General features: G+C 37.0%; 1 protein-coding gene across 3 annotated transcripts in view; it reads left to right on the top strand.

Annotated features, from left to right (window-relative positions):
• The window catches only part of Rgs7bp (regulator of G protein signaling 7 binding protein), a 101,406-nt gene that overhangs the window by 42,457 nt on the left and 33,048 nt on the right, over positions 1 to 25,901 (top strand). For all 3 annotated transcript variants that reach the window (XM_074077410.1, XM_020160395.2, XM_074077408.1), the window contains exon 3: positions 21,455 to 21,585. In XM_074077410.1, coding sequence (XP_073933511.1) covers positions 21,455 to 21,585 — 131 coding nt within the window. The remainder of the gene's footprint in view (positions 1 to 21,454; positions 21,586 to 25,901) is intronic.

The following is a 25,901-nucleotide window of genomic DNA, read 5'->3' as shown; positions in this document are numbered from 1 at the left end:
GTCTCTATATTAATTTCTCAATAGAGTTTTTCTTTGTTTTTGCAAAACAAAAGGTTTAGAATATAATGCACCCAGTAAAAATTTGTTTTGAGTGGCTTTTATCTAGGAAACAATTGTTTGACCTGATATAACATTACCTGGAATAAAAATTTCTTCTCTGTCTCTTCAACTTCTTACAGGGTCTGAATTTAAATTATGGTTTTCTGGACTTTTTAATGTTGCTTATTTCCTTTCCATGATGTCTGTTGACTGTTTTGTCAATTTAGGGTCTTTTGATTCTGTTTTGAAGTAACATAGTAAGTATAGTTGTAAGTGCTCAGACAGTACAAAAGAAGAATATTTTTGTTTAATAGTCTTGTATTGTCCAAAAGAAAATAAATGGTCAGAATTGCCATTTTTCCTCCTTTAATGATGGTTTCCATGGGAGAAGCAATGTTATATTCATGCTTGCAACTTACAATAATTTAATGTAAGTCATAATTGATTACTTAATCTCTAGTATTCTTATTTTCTAGCCTGTTTTATTTATAGCTTTTTACATTTACGCTTTCAGATGAGTTAGTGTTATTTAAATCTATAGGACTTCATTTCTTCCTTTCTTCTTTCCTCCTTTTCTTTCTTTCTTTTTTTTTTTTTTCTTCAAAATGGCAGCCACCACTCTTCCAATATTGTGCTTACACCCATGATTAATGTACTAGAAAGAGCCTGGGCCTTGAAGTCAATGTTCTGATCATAACCTTAACAGTTTTCTGTGAACCCCTGACAATTAGCCCTGTATCAGTTTCTTCATCTTTAAAATATTAATATTATGTGCACCATAGGGTTTAAGACTGGATGAGATAATTAGTGTCTTCTCATACTCTAGACTAGATAACCCTAAAACAGATAAGTTGCATAAAATATATAGACACTCTTAAATGTGAAACTGAGTTCACAGTACTGTAAGAGAAATTCCTAGGGTTGAAACTAAAGACAGAAAATAGAATTTTGCAGAGTATAAATTAGCAAAACATCAAAAAGGAAAATATTCAGTTCTAATAACTCTGTGGTAACTTTGGTACACATACATTGCTAAAGGCATTAAAATTGAAATTGAAAATTTCAATTTTTAAAATTGAAATTGAAACTCAAAATTCAATTCCTCAGTTACACTAGCTCATTTTAAGTATTCAAATAGCCATATGAAGCTAGTGGCTACCAAACTGTTGAGCACAGAAAAATAATTCCATCATCAAAGGAAATTCTACCACACAATGCTGCTCTACAGGATAGACACAGGAGCAGAACTGCAGTGTTACTGAACCACACAACTTGCCATCTACTTGATATTTCACATTGTTCTCCCTCTTACCCTCCCACTGATCAATTCATTGCACCATCATTTCTTAAACATTTTCTATTTTCACATTTGAACTTTTCTAATCTAATAGATGTGAGATGACATATCTCACTGACTTAAATGTGCATTTTCCTGATTACTATTAAGGTTGGGAATTTTTAATGTATCTGTTAGACTCATATTTTGCCTTCTGTGTGTTTCCTGGGATTTTTTCCACATTCCATGTTGAAATTACTTAAAGATGAAAAAGATTATGATGTAGTGATAAGTAAAACAAAAACAAAAACAATTCTCCCCAAAACTGGCTTGCAATAATTTTTAATGAAATAAAAGAAAATATCCAGATGCTTAAAATTTGGAAAATCTGTTATGATAGTTAAATACATTAAGCTGGTGGGATTTGAGGATAATTTACTTTTCATCTAAAAAATGACTTTAATGCTGCCATAATACTATTTTCTTGTTTTCAAAGATCAAAACAAATATAATTTTGCTTGAGGTTTGAGAAAATTACCCTAAAACTTCTTACTCTGTTTTCTGAGTCTTCTTTTTGGCTCCATGTAGACTGGGTGATTATTTTTCTTTGTCCCTGCTATTATTTTTATTTGACATTACTCCCTTCTGGAAGAACACTGTGTGCTTGACCTAAAAAAAAAAAAAAGTTTGAGTTTGTGTGTGTGTGTGTGTGTGTGTGTGTGTGTGTGTATATGCAAAAGCAAGATAGAGTAGTGAGAGAAGAAAGACATTTCAAGATTTGTAGGTTTAATTAGACAGCATGTTTAAACTGCAAAAGAACTGCATTTCATAATTCATAGCAGACAGAAGTGAATTTGTTGGTATCACTGGAGACCACTTTTTCATGTTTTCAAAATAGAGCTTATGCACACACTGGGGCTAGGACTTCAAGTAGTTAACTTGGAAAAGAAATGACATTCTTTGAAAGTTGAAGTGCATTGTTTAAAAGACATGACAGAAAGAAATCATAGTGTTAAAATTAAATAGAAATTAATTCCTGCTGACCTAAATCCTTGGGAGAGAATGAGTTGTATTCTGCAAGATGTTTCATGCAGCATTCACAGCCAGCATATGCAAACTTCCACCGGAATAGTCAAGCTCTCGGTGTACCCAAACAGATCCATTTCCTAATGGTCCTGTTGTCAGCCAGGCTTCTTGCTATTGTTCTTTCACTTCCTGCCTGGACCAACTTTTCCAAATTCCCTGCTACCTTCTGCTGAGTGATGTTTCTCACCCCTGGTACAAATGCTCTTTGCAGCAAGTCCAAACAACATAGCCAAGATTTTTCCTGTGAACAAACAGGCGGGAGCTGTCTTTACACCTTTCACTGAGACTGCAGGCTCCAGCTGATGCTGTGACCTGACATCCTTCAAGCAGTTTTCATCAACTGTCGGTATATTGGCTGTTACACATCTCTGGAATTTTAGGAGTGTGAGCCGTATTCTCTGCCTTTCCCAGTTGCTTCCAAATGAACACCCCTGAAGGTGGTTTGTTTAGAGTGGGAAGCAGAAATCCTGAGTTTTTTGTTCTTGCCCTTGCCCTTGTCCTTGCCCAGAGCACTGCCACTTTCCAGTCAACTCATTGTTTGGGGTTTTTTGAGTTTGTATACACTAATTTGTAAAGTGGGTATTGCTCCATTTCCTTTGATTTGCAACAGGATGGCAGTTCATATTAAGACAATGGTGGTTATCAGTCCCTTGTCTGATGTAAGCTGGCAAATATTTTCTCCCACTCTGTGGATGGTCTTTTCAGTTTAGAGACCATTACTTTTGTTGTGCAGAAGATTTTTAATTTTATGAAATCCCATTTATTCATCCTTTCTCTTAGCTGCTGGGCTGCTGGGGTTCTGTTGAGGAAGTCTTTGCCTATACTTCTTAGTTCCAGAGTGTTTCCTGCTCCTTCCTGCAGTAACATCAGAGTTTCAGGTCTGATATTTAGGTCCTTGATACATTTTGAGTTGATGCTAGTACAGGGTGATAAACATGGATCTAGTTTCAGTTTCTTCAAGACGGGTAACCACTTTTCCCAGCAACATTTGTTGAAGAGGCTGTCTTTTCTCCATTGTATGTCTTTGGCGCTTTTGTCAAAAATAAGGTGGGCATAGCTCTGTGGATTCATATCCGGGTCCTCTATTCTGTTCCACTGGCCTTCATGTCTGTTTTTGTGCCAGTACCATGATACTGCTTTGTAATATAGTTTGAAGTCAGATATTGTGATACTTCCAGCATTGCTCTTTTTGCTGAGTATTGCCTTGGCTATTTGCGGTCTCTTGTGTTTCCAAATGAACTTTAAGGTAGATTTTTCAATCTCTGTGATGAAAGTCATTGGGATTTTGATGTAAATTGCATTAAACATGTAGATTGCTTTTGGTAGTATAGCCATTTTTACTATATTGATTCTACCAATCCATGAACACTGGAGATCTTTCCATCTTCTGTAGTCTTCCTTGATCTCTTTCTTTAGGAGTTTGTAATTCTCTTTGTAGAGTTCATTCACATCCTTTGTTAAATTTACTTCTAGGTATTTGATTTTTTTTTTGAGGCTATTGTGAATGGAATTGTTTCCATGTGTTCCTTCTCAGTTTGTTCGTTGTTGGTGTATAGAAAAGCTAATGATTGACTTTGTATTCTGCCACCTTACTGTAGCTGTTTATGGAATTAGGCAGGGACTGATAATCAGAATATATAGGGAACTTAAGAAACTAAACTCTCCTAAAATCAATGAACCAATTAAGAAATGGGCAACTGAGCTAAATAGAACTTTTTCAAAAGAAGAAATTCACATGGCCAAAAAAACACATGAAAAGATGCTCCCCATCTCTGGCCATAAAGGAAATGCAAATCAAAACCACCCTAAGATTCCACCTCACCCCTGTTAGAATAGTCATCATCAAAAACACCACCAACAACATGTGTTGGCGAGGATGTGGGGAAAAAGGAACCCTAATCCACTGCTGGTGGGAATGCAAGCTGGTACAACCACTCTGGAAAAAAATTTGGAGACTTCTTAAAAATCTAAACATACACCTGCCATATGATCCAGTAATCCCACTCCTGGGGATATACCCAAAGGAATGCAACACAGGCTACTGCAGAGGCACCTGCATACCCATGTTTATTGCAGCGCTATTCACAACAGCCAAGTTATGGAAACAACAAAGATGCCCCACTACTGATGAATGGATCAAGAAAATGTGGTACTTGTACACAATGGAATTTTACTCAGCCACGAAGAAAAATGAAATCTTATCATTTGCAGGTAAATGGGTGGAACGAGAGAACATCATTCTGAGCGAGGTCAGCCAGGCTCAGAAGAACAAAAATCGTATGTTCTCCCTCATATGTGGACTTTAGATCTAGGGCAAATGCAGCAATGTGATTGGGCTTGGATCACATGACAAGGGGAGAGCACATACGAGAGATACAGGAATAAGTAGAAAACCCAAAACATGAAAGTGTTGATGTCCCCACTCCAGAGAAACTAATACAGAAACCTTAAAATGACAGACGTTATCATGAGCAGGGGATCAGGAACCAATGTAAAGATCAGTTAGAGTTGAATCAACATGGGTCGTAACACATGGGTACATGAAAGCAATAGTAGGAACTTCTCTGTATAGCTATCCTTAACTCAACTAGCAAAAATGCTTTGTCTTCCTTATTATGCTTGTGTCATTTCTTCAACAAAATTGGTGATAAGGGAAGAACAGGACCTGCCTGGAACTGAGGGAGTGAGGGGGGGAAGGGGAGGGGAGGGAATCAGGGTGGAGAAATGACCCAAACAATGTATGCACATGGGAGTAAATGGGAAAATGTGACATGAGTTCAAGTACAAAAAAATGAAAGAAGACCAAAATGATGCAAAACTTTTAAAACAAGACATTTTTTTAATTAGGGTAAAACTTTTCCCAATAAAACCTGAAGTGCAAACCAAATAGGATTTGCAACCTGAATGCACACTCTACAAGGAGGCTTTGCAGAATACTCTGCCAAGTGAAGCTTGGCTTCTTGGGGATGCTTGTCATGCAGGATGCCTTATCACTGTGGTCCTGGAGCCTCCCATGGTCTTCCATCTGCTTAAGTTTGAGTTGAGGTGTGGATTTGGATCTACTTCCTAAGATTTCTCTAATGTGCACCCTGAATGACATCTGAAAACATTTTTCTCTTCATGTGTTCACTTGGAATGTGCTTGCATGTTTACTGAAGTTACAATTTGCTTAACGCAATCATCTCTATGGCTGTGCTCTGTGTGATTTGGGTCTATAGGATCACCTGCCTTAAATATCAACCTTCCCATTGCATGACAACATGATTGCTTCTTTCCTTGGATACTGGGATGCTGGCTGCCTTCCCATTTTCCTATAATTCCTTCCCATGATTCTTTTTTCTTACAGTATTGGGGAATGAACCAGAGCCTCGCTCTTGCTAAGCAAACACTTTCCACTTGAGCTATGCCCCCAGCCTTTTTGTTTTTATTTTGTTTTTGAGACAGGATTTCACTACATTTTTCCCCAGGTTGATCTCAAATTCTGGAATCTCCTGCCTCCACCTCCCAAGTAACTGGAATTACAGACGTGCATACAATAATTTCTTTCTAAATTTCTTCTCGCACTTGTATTATGGCCTATTACCTTATCTGGTATTAATGGATAGAAAATAAAAAGCAAGAGTACAAGAATAATGGAGGTAACTGGAGGAAAGAAGAATAACGGAAGAAACCTAGGAAGAAAGAGAGAAGCTCTAATGGAAGAAGCAAAACAAATTTACCCACATAAAAATTTTGTAAGGTGCTTAATCTCCTTCCAACAATTAAATTCTATTTGGGCACTACGTTGTTTCATTGTCATATACCTGCATTTCTTTGGTATTTATACAAATCAAACATAGAGACAGCATTTTAAGGAGAAATGATTTGTCATTTGAAAATATAATTAAGGACCCCCCTCAAACTGGTTGAGCAAAGGCCTAGAAAGACACTCATTTTAGAGAAGTGAATGGATAAAGACTCACTAAAAATAATATTGTCATCTTTCAGACATTATTATTTGAGATACTCAAATTCTAATCTGTGTAAATTAAGCCACATTATCTAAGAACATTAATCATGTGATAAAGTCCTATGTAAGTTACACTGGCTACTTCCTGAGAATAACTAAAATCATGAAATTCCTATTTATAACATCAAAGCTTAACTTTACCATGCCCTGTCTCCATCTAGCAATTAAAAGCAACTTTATTTTGATGTGTTCACCAGGAATATGGTTGTAATGGGCTAACTCAGTTGTTCTCAAAATGTGGGATGATCTGAATTGCCTGGGATGATCTGATAAAAATCAAATTATCAGACCCCACCCCAGACCCACTGAGTTGGAAACTCCAGACATGGAGCCCAGCTGTCTGTAACTTAACAAGCCCTCCAGGTTATTCTGATGCACATCAAAGTTTGAGAACCTCCAAGCTAAGACTGCGGACTTCAAAGTGGCATGTGCAAGAAGATCTGAAAGAAAATAGTATCATTTTGTATTTCATATTCTCCTTTTATAATTTCTATGTCCATTCATTTAAAAATATATCTAATAGTTAATATTATAATTTATCAGTGAACCCATATTGTATATCAGGAGTGAATGTTTAATTATTTTATAGGTTGGGGGTGCTATATACTAAGTTTGAAGACTGCTTATCTAAGTATAACAATTTAAAACTCTTATGCTCTAAATCCAACTGAGTCATTAGCCACCAACAGTGACGTGTATTTTCATTAACATTATTTATCTCATTTCTCACTTCCAAAATGCTTTGCAAATAATTTGCAGAGCTCTCTGCTCCTCTTGTGCAGATGATTCTCATGCACATTCCTACTAAGGTGATAAAAAGGGCCTCTGAATTGCACCCCAGACTCTTGTCTCTCATTGAGGAAAAAGAGAATAATGATGGCTCTTAAATAGCATCAATGCCACCTTCTCACTTCTCCCTCAATGCACTATTGTTTGTGTGTGCAGAAAATGGCACAAAAAGGCTACAAGGAGGGCTCTACAACCTGCCCGTGGCATGTCTTTTTCCCATTTCATTACTCTGCTTAGATGGAGGGATTCCTGGAGGTGGGGAGCACCCTGTTCTCTTTGGCACTTTCTCCCACTCTCCCACATACACCAACTTGCACTAGCCTGACAGGCTTCTTATGTTAGACAATTATGCCTCCTTTGTGTTATTCATTTCTCTGAACTAGGCAGAAAATATCACTGTACACTTATTATAACTGGAAGAATGGAGGAGCTAGGAGTAGGGCTGACGTTTAAGCCACAATAATTTAGGGGCTCAACAAAGAAAATGTAAAAAGAAATAATTATTTTATTCCCAGCACAATATTTTACATAAAGTATGCTCTCAAGGACTATGCCTGGGATGAATAAGCCAACATATAAATATAGTTCAATTCCTGAGCACTCTGTTCCGTAATGTTGTGTAGCAGTTAAAAGCATAAATATGGGTTTGAGTTTTACCGCTGTGTTTACTATTAGTGTGACCTTTTGCAAGTTCCCTAACCTCTCCCAAGCTTCATTTCCCTCAGTCTGTACATTGAGGATAAGGAGAGCAACTGCCTCATGGATTCACTGTGAGAGTGAAATAAGATGTAAGTGTTAGCATGGTGTCTGGCACATAGTAAATTCCCAATAAACATTAATTATTTTGTATTTTGCTAATGCTCAATCAAATGCCAAGAAATAATAAAAGCATGATCTTATCCTCAAATCCTTCATCAGGGAAACTCACCAATCTCTTTGTTTTGTTTTCCTAGCCAAGGGCTTATGAGCTTACATAATTTATACTGCTTTGAAAATCAAAAGTAAAGCCTCCATTGGAAAGACTGACCTAAACATTTGCTAATTACTCTCTCCTCCTGCCCATATGTCTGTCTGCCTGAAGAGCTATTTCTGTCATTGAGCTACCCATTGGCAGAGGTGCAGAGTCATTTCGTTCTGTTTCACCTAATGGCACATTATACTACATCATTAAGAAAAAAAATCACGTTGATCTCCACGGTGGAGCCATTTAGCTGAAAACTTGTTGGCAGTAAAATGATACCACGTCAAGGAATGAATAAAGGACTGCAAGTTTTCTGACACTGTTCAGAAAAATTAATTTGCTTAGAGGAGACTTTACAATATGTTATCACCAAATAAAAATACCATAGGATAATAATGGGAATTTTTATGGACTCTTAAAAAGTACTTTAGAAAAGGCCATGGTTTTCTTTTTCTTTCCACATTTCACTCCTTTTTGAATAGAAGGAACTTGATAAATATTATTTGAATGAATAACGAAGTAGAGAGAAAGCCTGTAACAAAAGCATAGAAACGGCTATGCATAATGAGCAGAATTGCCTGCCCGGAACATGGCCACCATTTATTTGTATTTGTTACAATCCCATGGTTCCCATATATGGTTTCACTTAAATCTTTTCAATAATGTTATCAAGTAGGTATTACTACCTGGATTCAGCTTTTGAAGTGCTAAGAAGTTGAGAAACTTTCCCAAAGTCACGCAATTATAAGTAATGTAATCAGGATAAAATTCTACAACTGTTTAATTACAGACTACTTATGCTTCATGTGGAGAAATGGAAAATAGCCTTTCTGTTAATATTCATTTTTTTGTAATCCTGGGGTTTGAACTCAGGGCCTAATGCTTGCTAGACAGATGCTTCACCACTTAAGCCACTCCACAAGCTCTGCTTTGTGTTAGGTATTTTAGAGATAGGTAGGGTCTTGTGAACTATTTGCCTGGTCTGGCTTTGAACCGCAATCCTCCTGATCTCTTCCTCTTGAGTCGCTAGGACTACAGTTGTGAGCCACTGGTGCCTGGCAAAGAATAGAGTCACTTTTTTATGTGGCCAGATATCATACTTTTAAAATATTTTATTTCTGAATTTTATTGATTGGTTGATTAATTGGTTTGGGCAGCACTGGGGTTTGAACTAAGGGCCTCATGCTTGCTAGGCAGGTGCCCTACTGCTTAGGTCACTCCACCAGCCCCTGTTGATATTTCCTCTTTTGAGAAAACATGAGCTACTACAGTAAAGTAGACATTCCCCCACAGGCACATTACACTTCACCAACTTTCCTTCACCAACTAGCCTTGCCTCTTTGAGGGCACTACATAGACTAGATGGACTCAAGTCCGTGGTTGATCCAGCCCAGAGTCGTTTCCAACAGTGGCATTGAGTGGACTGGTGGATGAGCAGGACTGGTCATCTTCTACTTTGTCAGCCTTGAATTTCAGTTGGCTCCGTTTCAGCATACATGGATAGAGAACCTCGAGTGAGACAGGCAGTATGCTAGGTGCTAGGGAACAGGTAATGAATCAAACTTCCTTTTCCTGGAGACATGGTAACTTGAGGAAAAGAACACAGGTTTTTCAAGACTCATGCCCACTATGACCCTGCTGAAGAGCTTCTGTTTGGGGCTTGATTATTTTCTTTTCCAGCTTGGAATTTGGTTTCCTTTTTGGCGATCCTTAGTTTTTGTGTCCACCCTTTGCATCTGACAGAAAATAAATTTTCTAAAAATGTTGCCCGTACTCACTTCCCGATTGTCTCCCCCACTGCCTCTTCCTCCTCTCCTCCCTCTTTTGCATAGCCCTCTTCCTGGATTCTGATATAAAGTTACTTTGGAAGTCTAGAACTGACACACATTTGTTATTTCAAATCTAGGACAACAAATTCCTTGACTTAGGGGAGGAGAATAGGGTAAGTTTCTCCTAATCCTCAGTAGTGAGGATAGATAGATATCTCGTCTGTGAATCTGTCCTTGAGCTCACTTATTCTTTTAACCTGGACAGTCTTGTCAAGTTTCTTAAATTGATCAACTGCTTTTTCAAGTAAAAATATGTTACAGATTCAATAATGTCTCTCCAAATTCATATGTTAAAGTACTAACCTTATTTGGAATATCATCTTATTTGAAAATAAAGTTGTTGCACATGAGTTCATCCTGCGGTATGGTCCAGTGTCACTGATGTGCTTATAAAAAAGGGAATGTAGACAGAGAGACAGACAGCAACAGAGAGTGAGAGAGTACCTGTGTAAATGAATGCAGGGATCCAGGTGATGCTCTCATAAGCCAGGGGAAATCAATGCTTTTCAGTAAACCACCAGAAGCTAGGTGAGAGGCATGGAACTGTTTCTTCCTCACATCCTGTGCTAGGAAACAACCTGCTGATGCCTCAGTCTTGGCCTCCTCACCTGCAGAACTATGACTTTTGTCACTTAAACCACCCAGTTTGTGGTCATTTGTTACAGCAACCCTAGCCATACCTTTACTTTCTTCCAAATGTGTTTATTTTGAACCCAAAAAGAAATTTTTGGAATTGCAAACACAAGTCTGCAGTGCTTCTTTCACATCTTTCAAGATAATATTAACTTTGATTACAAGGTCTCACAGTGTCTCTCTCTTTGGCCTAAAGATCTCTGCCCTTCTTTTGCCTTAACTGAGTGTGTCTTCCTCACAGAGCAGTCAGTCCTGCACTTCACTCAAAGAACATCAGAATATCAATTCTGCTGGTGTGTTAACAAGTGATTTCGTTCCCCAATCTTGTGATTTTATAGTGGAGATAAAAGTGGCTTTTTGGCACGGGTGGGGGATACTAGGGATGGAACTCAGGGCCTCCTGCTTGCTAGGTAAATGTTCTACCACTTGATCCACGCCTCTAGTCCTTTTCACTTTAGTTCTCTTTCAGATAGGATCTTGTACTTTTGTCCGGGATAAGCCTCTATGCTCAGCACCTGAAGTGTTTATTTTAAAGGTTTAGAAATAACTTCATAGTGCCATCCAGTCTATGACCTTATACCATTCTTAAGACAGTCCCACATACCACACTACCACTTGTCATGTTCTGCCTCAGTCTACCCCCAACACTGCAGTTACTTAAGTAACCACCACTGTACATCTATTTCCAAAGCCCTATTTTTAGAGCTATTGGAGACAAGTGTTCAGTTTCAAGGATCTTTGTTTTCTTTAACGTATGTACTTCTTGGCTAAGTGATGAACGTTGAACTTTTGCTTCTTGGAATAAGATCAGAAGGCTTATTTTATTATTTTCAAATATATGGCTTATTCTCTTCCTGATTCAGATGTGTGATTTCAGCTTAAGAGCCTTTGGGGCTTTTAAATAATTACTTCAGCTGCGATTCACAATTTTTTAGGAATGCACAGCTTTGTGGTGAACGTATTATACATCCTTAAATAATTACCATTTCTAGATCCCAATTTTATTCTTCACAATGAAGAAATCTTCTTTATCTAGGAAATTCTCCTCCACTAAAACTGATGCAAGCATTTGAGACTGTAAACTTACCTCCTAAAATGCGGTTATTTGGTGAGCTCTCTTGGTGGAGTATTTGTCATAGAAGTTCCTGAAGTTACAAGAGGGATGATCTGATGAACCCATCATAGACTGAAAACCCTATAAACTTTAAAATGCATGCGATACACCTAGCCTAGATATCCAGACTCAACAACGCTGTAGAGTTTTGGTTTTTAAACTCTTGATCTTGTAGCTGACTGAAGCTGTAGCTCACTGCTACTGCTCAGCATTGCTAGCCCAGAAAAAGACAAAAATTCACATTCAAAGTACAGTTTCTACTGAACGGGTATTGCTTTCACATTAGTCTTACATCAAAATATCATTAAGTCAGGGCTGGGGTGCTGCTCAAGTGGTAGAATCATTAAATCAAATCATGGTGTCGGGCACAGTCTGGGTCCTCATTCGTTGGGTTCTAACCCAGCACCAGCAAATGTATCTATAGCAGGCGACGCACTAGTGAGGCAAATGTGTGAACCAAACTAGGCTGGGGGGTAGGAGGAGGGAATCTCAGGAAAATTAGGAGCTTCTGCTTCCTCTTCACCAGATGAGCACCACCATTGCAGAGACCAGGCCTGGTGCCGTCAGATCTTCCGACTCTAAGAGACACAGGAAAACCAGATTGTTATGTGGACTAAAAAACTGAAGTTGACTGTTGCAGGCCAAACAAAACATGTTTGTGGGCAACCTTGGACCAAATGCCACTAGTGTGCAAATCTCCCCATCACTGTAGCAAGAAGTAAAGGAGAAACTTGGACTGGGACCTGGATGCATTCCTCCTTTTCCACATGTGGTCACGTGGATGAGTTTATTGTGCACGGAGCCTTGCGTGCATCATTTATTTATCACAACGCTACCAGGTAGGCATGTTTATCCCTGTTTCATAGATGAGCAAAACAGAGCTCAGAGAAGTTAAGAATCAGAAAGGTTAAGTGTTGTGTTGTGACATGAAAGGTTGTCATACCTTTATCTGCATACTGTGTTACTATGTAGTACTCGTAAAAATTATTAATGTGCATGTGGGGAGGGGGTGTTGCTGGGGATTCAGGGTGATGCATATCAGGCAACTGCCACTGAGCTATCTCCATAACCCCAATAGCTTCACTTAAAAAAAACAGAGGTCTGCAAGACAACTTAACCAATCTTTAATGGTTAAAAAGGAGCTGATGAAGGCACTACCAGCACTGTGACCGCAGCTTCCACTCCTTCCCCCACAAAGGCACTACCTTCTTAAGCCACCTGGGAATTGCTTCACTAAGAACCTACCATGTACCAGACAATCTGTTATGTTGTGGATTATGGAGACATGTCAGCTAATCTTTCTGACCTCAAGAATCTTACAGTCTACTGAAGAAACTCATGGTAGAACATATTTTCCATATATATTTGCATAAAGCTTTTGCCTTTTGTAAAATATAGCTATTACATCTACCTGGAAATGCTCACTTTCATATTAGTATGAAGCATTTGACAGTTATGCAAAAAATGGAAATTATCATTGCAGGCCAATAGAAACACACAATAATACTACAGAATCCTAGTAGGTATAATATTTACAGTGTTGGTTAGGAGTCTAAGCAGAACAGGGAAACTGAAAAATGCTTTAAAACAAACTGATTCTTCTCTAAATTCTCCACCTAAATGAAAGCATAAGCCAGATTTAAGCCAGCAGTACAGAAACTCTGGCACGTAGTAGAAACTTTACACAACTGTTGTTACCATGACTAATCTGATAAGCAGATGCCACCTATCTACCCTCATCTTAAACCCTTCTACAGAGCCTTTTCTGATTTAATAGGTTAGTGAGTCCAGCGAATGGGATTTCAGTTCTGTGTGGTCCACATATGGGGCTCTTACTGTCTTTCCTCTTAGACCATCACTACATACACACAGTCTCTAACATGTAAGAGTAGGACAACGGTACTGGTAGCCCCAATGGGTTTGATAGTTAGCTATCCTATAACTATACAACTTACTGGTTAATTTTATAGTTAAAAGAAATGATGAAATAATTTCTTGTCTCAAAAGCTCTCTTTTTGGTTAATTGAATAAGTCAAATTTGGTCAGCAGACTTATCTCAACTTACTTTAAAGCTATTTGATGTTTTTGGCAACATTGATGAAGCCTGTGACTTTACTGAAAAGAAATACAGCATCACCTAAGCCAAGGATATAATTAAGAATGAAAGGCTGAGTGCTGTTTAGAGAAACTAACAGTGAGGTATATTGAGCCCTAAAATTTCAATGGATAAAAGCAGGAATTAACTGTATGTTGCAATGAATGATCCAGATATTCAATATAAGGAAATCATTTGGATTCTTTCTGGTGTAACACATGATACTTGAGTGATGATTGATCTTTGAAGGTCATTAACACTAGGTTGAAAATCATTGGTATCAGTAGGAAACTGTGAGCCTCAGAGGTTGACAATCTTGATTTTGGATGTGTATCTTTTAAAATAATAAACACATGTATCTTAAAAAAAACTGATTTTAATTATAAAAAATTATCTTTATAAAATATACACTTATACACAAATATGTACATACTAATTAAAATATACACACATATATACTTATATAAACACGCCTGTGTATATATATTTATGCATTTGCATATTTATATAACTTTCTATAGTTAGGATCAATATTATATGTATATACATATACATATCTATATCCTTAATATGTATGTATATGTTTTTAAAAATAAACTGGCTCAGCCAGGCTTGGTGGTACATGTCTATAATCCCAGCACTAAGGAGGCTGAGGTAGGAGGATCATGAGTTCAAGGCCAACATGGGTTACAAAGCAAGTTCAAGGCTACTCTGGGTTATATTGCAAGACCTTGCCTCAAAAAACAAAAATAAATAAATAAATAAACAAAGAAACTGTCCTTAGCTATACTAAGTGGGGAAATGCTGTGTTCTCATCGTGTAATATGCGCTATAATGGTCATCTCAACAGAGACAAGAATTCAAGACAGGCTCCCGCAGCCAACAGCATCTGCTAGCTGTAAGAATTGCAAGACCTAGTAAGACAGAGACTAAAGAGCTCTTTTCAGAACCTGTATGATTCCCAACCAGAGACCATAAAGAGGAAAACATCAGAAGAATCAGAAGGAAAATGGAGAGGCCAAGGGACTGTAAAGCCAAAAATGGTGGTAGAGTGGAAACAGGTCAAGAGAGAATAAGAAAGACATTTTCTCAGATTGAGGAATGTTGCCTTGGAAGTGTCAGTTTTCTCCTGGTCTGCAAGCGTCCTTCAATGAGAGCAAGAAGCTCTGATGTGCAGCCATTAATCCTTCAACATCTTGTGCCCTGAGAAGTTCCCAGAGGCGCCTTCAGAATTACCGCAAATGTCATCACCTATTCCCAACTCTCACTAATACTTCCTTAAACAATAACATTTATGACGAATAAAAGATGATTCAATAGTGATACTTTAAGGCTTTCATAAGTATTGTAATGTCAGGAAACTCTCAAGTATTGATTTTTAGGTATTAAATATAATTTGTACTTTTTAAATAGGAAAAGCTGAATCCCTTGGTAATGCTACCTATTATTTATCTAGTAACTTTCCCAACTGGTCTTGGAGAAATGGCAAAGGTCCTAGCAGAGGGTAAGCAAACAGCAACAGGATGACGGCGACCAGAATATGACCCGAAGTTGTAAAAAGATGCTTGCCCTGGTGAGCCTTCTCACTTTACGTAAAGGCACCCAAGTGGTCACCAAAAGATAATTCGGTTACATTCCAGATTTCCTTTTGCTTTTAAAAGTCAAGTTTCATTTCTGACTGAACGCAAATAGCTCCAGGGCAGAGTTTGATCCCAGCTCATGTTCAGTGGAGAGGAAGTCACAGAGCCAGCCATATGTTCCCATGAAACTACGTGCTGTGAAGTGAAGGGAAATGCTGCAATTACTTTTTCAAAGGCTCCTGGGAGCACCAAGCTTGCTAAGACTCTCTATGAGGAAAATACAGGAGTTTTCCACCTACAGCACGGGGTTCACAACAACTCACAGGAGGAAGATTACGAGCAGCACGGAGACTGTGGGGAGACCCAACTACCATCTGTATGGCTACCTTGAAAAATGTTTTCTTTTTATTCTCCCGATTGACTGAACTTTACTTTTTATGAAGGTGTTTATTTTGTATAAAATGGTATAGTCATTTAATAGGTACCCAGCATCTGTTCTGTGTTTATAAACTTGGGTAGACTTGAATATTACCTTTAAGAATTTGAAACCAAAAATAACTGTATCACACAAATATTTGTGCCCTCCCTGTCCACTGACTGTCTATCAATGACATAGATTTAAGGACCACCTTAAAAAATCTCCTTCATGGAAACTGTAAAGACTGGGCTGTAAAAGTCAGCATAGAATTAAGCTATATCCTTGTAAGTAGAATCCATGTGACAGTAACCAGTGGGGATATTTGGAGAGACAGCATGGAAGTTGTTCTTCCTTGTAAGTCATTTAATCCCCTTCCTTCCTTGGGGTTTGCTCTGAAAAATAAACTAAAATATACCATCCCCTTCCCTCATCTCACTTGACTTCCTGAGTCTTTCCTTTCCATTTGGCTTAATAACTTACAACAGAATTAACTCCAAAAAGAAAAGAATAGGTATATTTGTTACAGCAGAAGTTCTGGTTTCCCCCTCTGCTAGCTGACAAACTCCAAGCGTTTGTTATCATGAAAATTTGTGAACTGCTGAGTTGTTGTCAAAGGGGTCACACCTTCTTTTCTCAGTCTCATGGAATGTTTACTTAACCAAAGTCCATATTTGGGAACTGCAAGCAAATAAATATATTATTACAGAGCAACAGATAATTTTAATATCTAAGGACTGTAAGCAAACATAAGGCTTAAGTAAACATAACTTTGATGTAAGATGGATCATAGCCAACTTCTTACAATCCTTTTTATTTCTAGTTGTTTGCCCACGCATGGTCTCATTTGATTCCTGCAGCAACCTTGAGGTAATTTGTGTAGTTGATATCCCTTTTTCACACTGAAGGAAACTGAGTCTTGGAGAAATTAAGATGGTTTTCCTAAGATTACAATTTTAAGTGGCAAATGTAAATCTAAGTTTTCTGACTTCAGAACTCATATTCCTGTCTTTGTCTTGCTGCCTTCAACTACATGCACAAATCATCACACTAGGGATAGACTGTCAAAGCAAAGCAACAAATATCTTACTGGTCTTTAAAAATCATGAATAAGTACTGACCTCCAAAGTCTGGCAATCTCAATAAAAGAGGAGACATATGCAGCAACAAGACATTTCATAACTAAAAACCCTCCAAGTTTTGTGCCATGTGATTAATACCCATAATTAATATTTTATTAATTAATATTAACTCAATAATTGATATTTTACTATATATTTACTTGTCTTTTCATCCCTTTTTCCAACCAACAATTCATTTAATGTAATAAATGCACAAATATTAATTGTACCACTCTGATAAGTTTTGCCAAATGTATACACCCATCTCACTCACGCCTCTTTCTAGATATGGAACATTAACCTCACCTCAGAAAGTTCCCCTGTGGCCCTTCTCCAACAATTCCCTACCATTGTTCTAAGATTTGTCACCATCAATTAGTTCTCTCTGTTATATAACTTTGTGTGAATGGAGTCTTATTTTACTCTTTGTGTAAGGCTTTTCTCACTCAAGATAATGTTTTTTGTCACACATCCATGATTTTTTAATGCAAGGAGTTAGCTACTTTTAATTGTTGAGTATACTTCTCTGTTGAAGGATTTACAAATTTCTTTAACCATTTTCCAATTAATAGACACTTAGGCTGTTTCCAGTTTGGGGCTGTTCTGAATACATACTGTGAACACTCTTGTACAGTTCTATTTGTGAATGTCTTTATTTCTGTGGGGCAAATACTTAGAATTATCAGGTCATAGGATTAAGTGTATGTTTCATTTTGGAATAAAACAGCCAGAACTTTTCTTCAAAGGATTAACAACTGAGAATTTCATTTTAGTGTCTGAGAGTTTCTGTTCTTTTCACATCATCACCAACATTTACTGTTATCAGGGTTTTTTATATTATCCATGGTGGCAGTTCTTCATCATATTACTGTCTAAATTGCAAAATAGGAACATTCACCATTGAAATTCTCCATGGTGACTTAGGCAGTATCTGTTTTCAGGCCCTCTTGTTACTATATCAAATCAGGTTTATTAAGCGGCATGATTAAGTCAAAAGATCCAGATTCTAATCCTTAAGGAGCTGAATAAATGCAGATTTATAATTTGGTGAGTATTTTAAATGTTTCTGGATTCCATATGAGCTCCAAAATTTGACCTCTGAAATCTCATTAAAACTAATTTTGGGGTTTTTTTTCTATAAACACAAAGGCTTTGAAATTAATCAAAATGATCTTTTTAGCTTTTGACTTATTCTCAGTAGAAAAACAAATAATTGCAACCTAGTCACTAATGCATAAAGTTTCTTTGACTGAATTAAATAATTATCACCTAAGGAGTGATAGCCTAGACCTAAACTTTAGTTAGTGAGAGTGCATCATTCTAAAGCTGACGTAAGAAGTAGTATCTGGTGAAGTTGTCTCCAAGCTAAGTTACTTTCAGCTGCGTTTTACTTTAATGTAAATGTTTCCTTAGGTCTTGTCATTTATCCCTATGAAGTTTCAAGCATTTAAACTGCTTCCTTTTTTTTTTTTTTTTTTTTGGTTTTTCCCCATTCTCCATACTCTATCTCTTGTTCCTCTGTTATGAAAATAACCTAAATACACTTAATACTTCTCAAAAATGTATTTCAGTTCATCACTTGTAGCATTGGACATATTATAACCCATTGGACAATTTGCCTTTTAATGCTTGTTTAGTAATCAGAAATAGCAATACGTTTTAGAGCTCTAAATGGAAGAAATAAATTGTCCGAATCCAGGGGTTAATGTAAGGTGGCCTAGGCATAACACTAACATGAAAGCTATCTTAGCTTTTCTACTGCCCTTTAAATTATTCTTTTATTTCTCTCTACTTTAGTTTTCCAAAGGATAATACATAGAAAATTTATAATGTGCCTTCTGCATGGGTTAATTCTTATTAGGCAAATTATATTGCTGGTGACACCTGCTCAGTTCTTTCCCATAACAGTTGTGAGAAGTACAATGACCCCCAGTTTTTAGAGTGTCTGTGGATGCTGAGGCATCGGGACATGGCTCTTACGGAAACATTTTGAATTAGACACTTTAATCTCTGTTCTAATTTCCCCTTGTTCAGAAGCACTTAATATATTGCTTTATCTCTTTCTGGTTGTAAAATAAACAAAATATGCTGGCACTTAAAATATGTGAATACCGTAGTCATTTGTTTAAGTTATATAAAATGTCATCTATATGTGACGTTCACATAGATTTGGAGCGAAGCCACATATTTTATGCCTCTGAAAATAAGAAGTTCCCATGGCTTAGAATAATACTCTACTGGTTAATTGTCCCACTCATAAATCATACAGCATATACAATAGATTTATTGTAGGATTTTGCTTCTTTTTTCTTTTTCTTTTTACCAGTACTGGGATTTGAACTCATGGCCATCACCTCCTGCTTGCTAGGCAGACACTCTACCACTTGAGCATGCTCACAGTCCTTTTGGCTTTAGTTATTTTTAGAATAGGGTATCCTATTTTTGCCTGGGCCAGCCTGGACCGTGATCCTCCTATTTACGCCTCCCACATAACTGGGATGACAAAAGCATGCCAGCACAATCAACTTATTGATAGAGATGTGGTCTTGCTAACTTTTTGCCCAGACTGTCCTCGAACCACAATCTTTCTGATCCCTACTTCCCAAGTAGCTGGGACTATAGATGGGACCCCCTCTGCCTGGCTCTTCTTTTTTTTAATCTATATATGAGCCACCAGGGCCAATGTTATGCATAGGTAAAAATTGGCAACTGCTATTGGAGATGAAGCAGCAAAAAGGCCTGCCTGTCTTTAAGTATTTTCCTTCTACCTTGCCTTTGGAATAAGATGATAGCTTCAGATTTTTCTATAAAATGCAAGGTATTAGGAGATAATATACTTGGATCCTTTTTTACTCTAGAACTATTAATTCCCATTAACCATTCCAAATCTAGCAGGGCCGTCAGGGAATGGGATATGGTCAAAGACATTTCCCAGGTTTGAAGATGATATGGAATAGAGTGTGTGTGTGTGTGTGTGTGTGTGTGTGTCTGTGTGTGTGTGTCTGTGTGAGTGTCTGTGTGTATCTGTCTGTGTGTGTGTGTCTGGGCAGGGTTGGCTGAGGGGAACTCCTGGTATCTTGAAGGTGAGCTTGAAGGTGGATGGTGCCTGTGGGAGGAAGCTGTAGAAGAAAACCTAAAACTTTCAGCGGAGATTCATTTGTTTCCAATGTTGGTCTAGGACTGGCCCCATGAGAGACAAATGAGAAAGTAAGGTAGTCCTTTAATTTCTACATAAAGCCAAGTTTTGCATGTCAGCTCTCAGTGGCACTTTGTTCTACTTGACCCGGAGAGACCCAGGATGACTGTGCAGGCGTCACAAATACTGAGGCAGAGAGTTCTGCATTTTCCTGAATTATATAAGCCATACAGTTGGATATATTCCTGCTGTCGACTAAATAAGTATTGAAAATGAAAACTAATTACCATTGTCAAGTGTGGGGTACATACAAATTCCCTTTATTGCAATTCCAGAACACAAAAATGAAGTCACCATTCTTTTTTTCTGATAATTACCCCTGACTTTGCCACTGGCCCACTTTACAAAGGAATCACGTGCAAATGCTATATTATTTAATCAGATTTCATTTTGTTTTAAATGAATGGGTAAAAGACAAGAAGAATATTTGACAGAGTTCATTTTTAGGATTTCTTTCATCTCAAATCTGTCTCTAAAATTTCATCCCTTTTATTTAGTTTACATTATTCAACACATGCATTTTAGTTGCATATAAAGTAAAAAATATTATTTTATCAACAACTAATCTCTCTCTTCCTAGCAAAAAAAACAAATGATCACTCCACATTTTATCATATATAATAGAAAAATACTCAAGGACATTACAATAAATTTTCACGTGTAAGTTTGGTGTTCATTTAGCTTTAGATTGCTCAATGTAATTGTTAGAATTTTATTACTTTTGTTCTTTTATTCATAAAATATTTATTTTTTTCATTAAAAACCTTTGGACTTTCATAAATTAACCACTGCAAACAATAAAGGAATATCCTTTAAACTAAGACAAAAAACCTTTATAAAAATAATTTGTAAATTGTTTCTCTAATCATATTATGCCAGGGCCCTAATATTAAAGAGCTGTCTTACAAATGTTAATTGAATAAATCTTGTTAGTTTCTCAAAAAAAAAAATCTCTTTTTGCAGGCTAAAAAATTATTATGGTTTAACTATGTTTTGGAAATTTCTTCCAATAGCTAAATTGAAAATGTCTGATATTCTCAATTACTTAAAGCATTCATGATCTTTAAGCTCCCAGCAGAAGCCTGCTGCTGAAGGGGGATGGGGGGGGGAGATGAAGAGCGGTTAGTCAGAAAGACACTTATGTAAGAACTGTCACATTGGTTATTGGTTTGAAAGCAGGAAGCCCTATATTTTAAATTCAAGGCTTTAAGGAATCTTTATTGAGCATTTTCTCGTCTCAGAGCTGAAACAAATGGCTGATAAGTGAAATCTTGAGACTGTTCACAGCTTTTCTCTTTCATTCTGTTGCAGCCCAGAAGATGGTGAGATCCATCCAGAAATCTGTCGCCTTTACATCCAGCTGCAGTGCTGCTTAGAAATGTACACAACAGAGATGCTAAAATCCATTTGTCTGCTGGGGTCTCTTCAGTTTCATCGCAAAGGTATCTCCATCTAATAGATTGCCAGGAGCACTGCAAATATTTTACGAGATGTCTGTGTACACTGTATGCTCATCTATAAACAATTAGAATGAATTTAAGTGCTCAGGAAATGTTTGGGATATGGATTAATAAAAAGTTCCTATCACTTCCATCTAAGTGCTTAAGAACACTAATTGTTTCGAACCAAAACTGTGGTAGAAAAAGTGCTTAAGTTTTTTATTTTTACTACTTGTGAACATGACATTCAGTAGAATCAGCATAAGAAATAAAACTATGTAATGATCTTACTAGAGTAGTAAGTGTTCTCTGAAAGTGCCACTGTTTCTGTAAATGAATTGAGCTGTAAGAAGACAAATACATATTATATCCCAAAGAATTAAAGTCGAGAGAGTTCGACAAATAATAGGGAGGCATAGAGTAATAGAGTATCTCATTCTCTGACTTAAACTATAATAGGACATCTTGGTGTGATGGTTCACACCTATAATCCCAGCACTCAGGTGGCTGAAGCTAGAGGGTCACAAGTTCAAGGCCAGCCTGAGCTACATAGGGAGAGCCTATTTCAACAAAAAAACAAAACACAACAAAAAACTATAAAGAGAATATATTGGCTCAAATGTCTGTACCCTCCAGAAGTGGCTATGGCTTTGGCATGGTTTGATCAGATTTCTGACTCCTATTTTGAGGGATGCTCTGCCTTCTGGGTATTGGCTTTACTCTCAAGCTGGCTCCCCTCCATTAGCAAGCTAATTGGAAGAGTTCCTGTCATCAGATCCATCACATGACCCACAAAGAGAGAGAATTTTCTTCCTACTGTAGAGCAAAACTCCTGAGCTTCATTCTGACTGGACCAGTTCCGTGCCTGAAATATAGGCAGGAAGGTTGAACTCCATTAATTGGTTTAGCTAATAAAGGCCTAGTGATAGAGCTAGGGTGGAGTCAACCCCAGCCAACCATTGTTGTTACATGATAGGGAAGGTTCCTGGGGAGGAAGCCAAAAGATTCCATTACTGAAGGATTTGACTTATGTTTTCTTTATTAATTCATTGAGCAATAACTTACTGGGAATCTCCTGAATACAAACTTTTCATTCTTCAGCTCAAGAGAGTGGGGAAGAGGGATTCGAGCAGTTTTCTACCTGTGGGTTCATCATTCTTTCATGTATCACTATCTTCTCTACTATTCTTGACTATGTAAGGGTTTTTAAATGTTTTTATTAGTATATAATGGTTCTAGAGCAGTTTTTGCTGTGACATTTCCATGGATGGATACAATGTACCCTGGTTTTATTCATCCCCTCTTTACTCTCTCTTACCCCTCTCCTTTCTTAAAATGACTTCAACAGTTTTCAGTGGTCCATGTTCATACATGTGTAGAAACAGCATCACATAGGTTTTAATAAACTAGTTTAGTAAAGAAAAAAAAAGTAATCTTTGCCTGTGATTTAAATTCAGAGCTAGGAAAGCTCAGTGACCTCAAATAGGGAAGGAAAAAGAAAGATTTTCAGGTAAAGAAGTTAAAGATTTGAAATCAAATGAACATTAAAATTTGGGGAAAACAGATGATGTGATACACTACTTGTAAAAATCTAATATTGTGTACACATAAATGTATATGTATGCACACAGCCCAGCTAAAACAAAATTCTGTTTCATTGCTCAAAAGATGGGGCATTTTCTCAATACAAGAGTATTATTTCTTTTTCCTTCTAAACACTGATCTTTCTTTTATATTTCTGTTTATTAACACAAGCATGTGTTTGGAGAAACTGGCTTCTTGGCACTCCTAATGTGATCAGAAAATTGAACATGGAGACACACTCCACATCCAAACAGGTGTCATTGCCCAGTGCCTGCCTTTATTTCTCTTTGATCTCTCTCTCTCTCTCTCTCTTCTCTCTCTCTCTCTCTCTCTCTCTCTCTCTCTCTCTCTCTCACACACACACACACACACACACACACACACACACACACACAAATATACCCATACCGAGTGGTATTTTCATTCTTTTCAATGATGAAGTAGACTGGGTATAGGCAGTTTTATTTCCAGGTTGCATGGGTATACGTGCAGAATCTCTGACTTTGTCACTGGAGTCTTCCTTGCAGATGACATGTGCTTAACACCCAGGGACCTCCACTCCCACTCCTGTTCTAATTCCTCAATTTGCTACCTGATCTCCTTCTGCCATCCACTCCTACTTTTTATCTTTTCACAGTTGACTTTTGAAAGGGAAATTCTTCTCTGCTAGTTCTCTGCTTAAAAGTAAAAGGGGATCCTTCACTTAAATTGCTTCCTTATTACATTTGGTCTTGAGTACAAATAAAAACATGTCATCTCTTAACTGATCTGCTTCTTTCATCTTCATTGTCAATCTGTTCTGTTCCCTTTCTACCTCTTCTTTGAAAAACAATTAAATAAGGCTAGATGTGTTGCAGCCCAGTGATACATAGCTTACCAAGCATGCATGAGGCTCTAGGTTCAATCTCAAACACTGCGATAGATAGATAGATAGATAGATAGATAGATAGATAGATAGATAGATAGATGATAGATAGATAGATAGATAATAGATAGATAGACAGATAGACCTCTGTCTCTTGCTCTAGTGTATAACCTTCTACATACAACTCCTAAAACAAGAGATTATCTAATAGCATCTTTGATTCCCTTTCACCCCCCATGGAAGAGTAGTTCTCCATTTGGATTTTTATCTTACTCTTCTAAAATCACTATTATTTGAAGTTTAATCTTTAAAAATATGCTTCAAAGTTATTATTTGGAATGTTGGATAAGAGTGCAGACTCCTGAATACTGTCCAAGGACTTACTAAATCAGAATCTCTGGGGACACTCCAGGTGATTCTGAAACAAGAGGACTGGGAACTGCTGCTCTAACCTTTGAAAAGAAAAAAATAAGTCACCCTTACCCTATATGAGTAAAAGTAAAAACTCCTATACCCTTCCCATATCATTATCCTTTGCTACTCTGTACTCTCTTAAATTCATGCTTTCAACATTGCTTTTTCTTTTCCCACATAGTGATGAAAAGCAAATACACAGTGGTCAGTGCCTGTGATGAAAGTGAGCTGGATGGTGGCTCATGTAGCTTTTTGCCTCCATGAACACTTGACATAATCATTGAAACAGACAATGGTTCTCCATACAGTCCCTGAACTAGCAGCATCAGCATCCAAATCATTTGTGATTCTTCTTAAGAGAAGTAACTCTTGAGAAAATTTTTTTAAAATAATTCATGGGACATTTCTTCAACTGAATATATTTGTAACTGTCTAATGACTATCTGTAATCAGTAAACCATATTCATTTACCCTTTTTGTAAGTGTGTAGGTACCATACAGCCCTCATAGCCTCTTTTGTTTTCAGAATGCACATCCAAGAACTAGCTGTCCTATGAATTGTGTTACCTTTGTCCCAGTACCAGTAGAGTTAAGACAACGAGGAGGAATGATTTCTTTTTTGATGAGAAATTCCCAGTTAATCTAGGAGTAAAGAAAATAGTAAGATGTAGGTTAACCCTAAGTTGAAGATAAGTCACCAGCAGTAGGCACCAAGGAAAACAAAACACTAGAAAATATATACATGAGTAAATAAATTAGATAGATTCCCTGGAAATTTCTGGAATGCTAAATAAAATACTAGCACTTAGGTAAGGGTTGGGAAGCGTCCATTAAAGAAATAATTTTGAAATTTCCAGTCCCATACTTATATCATGCATTCTATTTCTTTTTTTTTTTTGGAGCAAACAATATTTATTAGAATTATATATAGTACATAATGATAAATAGAAGAAATGTTTTAAGCATAGGGTCTTAAAAATACCTACATTCAATTATCAAATCTTTTAACATTATAATTTAAGTGGTAAGAACATTATATATAATCTATAAAATAATAGAAATACTAGATTTAATCTATAAAGTACAGGAATTTTTTTGTAACCTGTAATGGATTCTGATACCACATCTACAGTAATAATTTAAGTTTTCCATAGAATCAGAGAACATACATGAATAGCGTACCTCCCTAAAACGTTAGCATCTTGGTCCTTAAATGCTATTTAATTTCTTAAAAAAACCCTAAATTATTTATGAATCAGAATCCCCATTATCAATCAAAGCAAACATTCTACCAATAATGAGATAGATGTTTTTTAATTTACATATATCAACAAACAAAACACTAAATAGCGTTCTTTGCCATTTGCTTCACTTTGTATGTCTCAAAGTCTTAAAGAATTAATGTCCAAATCCCAATGTGAATTCTGGGAGGTAAGCTGCTACATATACCATCAGA

This window comes from Castor canadensis, chromosome 6 (assembly GCF_047511655.1).
Source record: "Castor canadensis chromosome 6, mCasCan1.hap1v2, whole genome shotgun sequence".
Taxonomy (NCBI): domain Eukaryota; kingdom Metazoa; phylum Chordata; class Mammalia; order Rodentia; family Castoridae; genus Castor; species Castor canadensis.
This window is presented reverse-complemented; position numbering and strand designations above follow the sequence as displayed.